General features: G+C 62.5%; 1 protein-coding gene across 1 annotated transcript in view; it reads left to right on the top strand.

Moving 5' to 3' along the window:
- The window catches only part of LOC138368323 (uncharacterized), a 4,729-nt gene extending 4,433 nt beyond the window's left edge, over window positions 1-296 (top strand). The window contains exon 2 of the mRNA XM_069330852.1: window positions 1-296. This exon is cut by the window's left edge and continues 661 nt beyond it. Coding sequence (XP_069186953.1) covers window positions 1-296 — 296 coding nt within the window.
- Window positions 297-571: the final 275 nt, after the last annotated feature.

Here is a 571-nt window from a genome sequence, read left to right as displayed (position 1 = left end):
CACACCACCTGCTCCACGCCAGCCACCTGCTCCACGCCACCTGCTCCACGCCTCCTGCTCCACGCCAGCCTCCTGCTCCACGCCTCCTGCTCCACACCACCTGCTCCACACCACCTGCTCCACGCCAGCCACCTGCTCCACGCCACCTGCTCCACGCCTCCTGCTCCACGCCTCCTGCTCCACACCTGCTCCACGCCTCCTGCTCCACGCCTCCTGCTCCACGCCACCTGCTCCACTCCACCAAAAAGTCGTGTGTGCGTGTATTCGCCTCAGCGCCGAGTGGATCAAACTTCTGATTTCCATTTGAGTCATCTTGATGTCCTCTCTTCCTCCCCGCCTCCTCACAGCCTCCCTCCCTGGACTCTCTGCGTCTCTCTCTCTCCCTGGACTCTGCGTCTCTCTCTCCCTGGACTCTGCGTCTCTCTCTCCCTGGACTCTGCGTTTCTCTCTCCCTGGACTCTGCGTCTCTCTCTCCCTGGACTCTGCGTCTCTCCCTCCCTGGACTCTGCGTCTCTCTCTCCCAAGACTCTGCGTCTCTCTCTCCCAAGACTCTGCGTCTCTCTCTCCCAAG

The sequence above is a fragment of the Procambarus clarkii genome, chromosome 3, assembly GCF_040958095.1.
Source record: "Procambarus clarkii isolate CNS0578487 chromosome 3, FALCON_Pclarkii_2.0, whole genome shotgun sequence".
Taxonomy (NCBI): domain Eukaryota; kingdom Metazoa; phylum Arthropoda; class Malacostraca; order Decapoda; family Cambaridae; genus Procambarus; species Procambarus clarkii.
The sequence above is the reverse complement of the archived record's forward strand: the minus strand, read 5'-3'. Positions and strand labels throughout refer to the sequence as shown.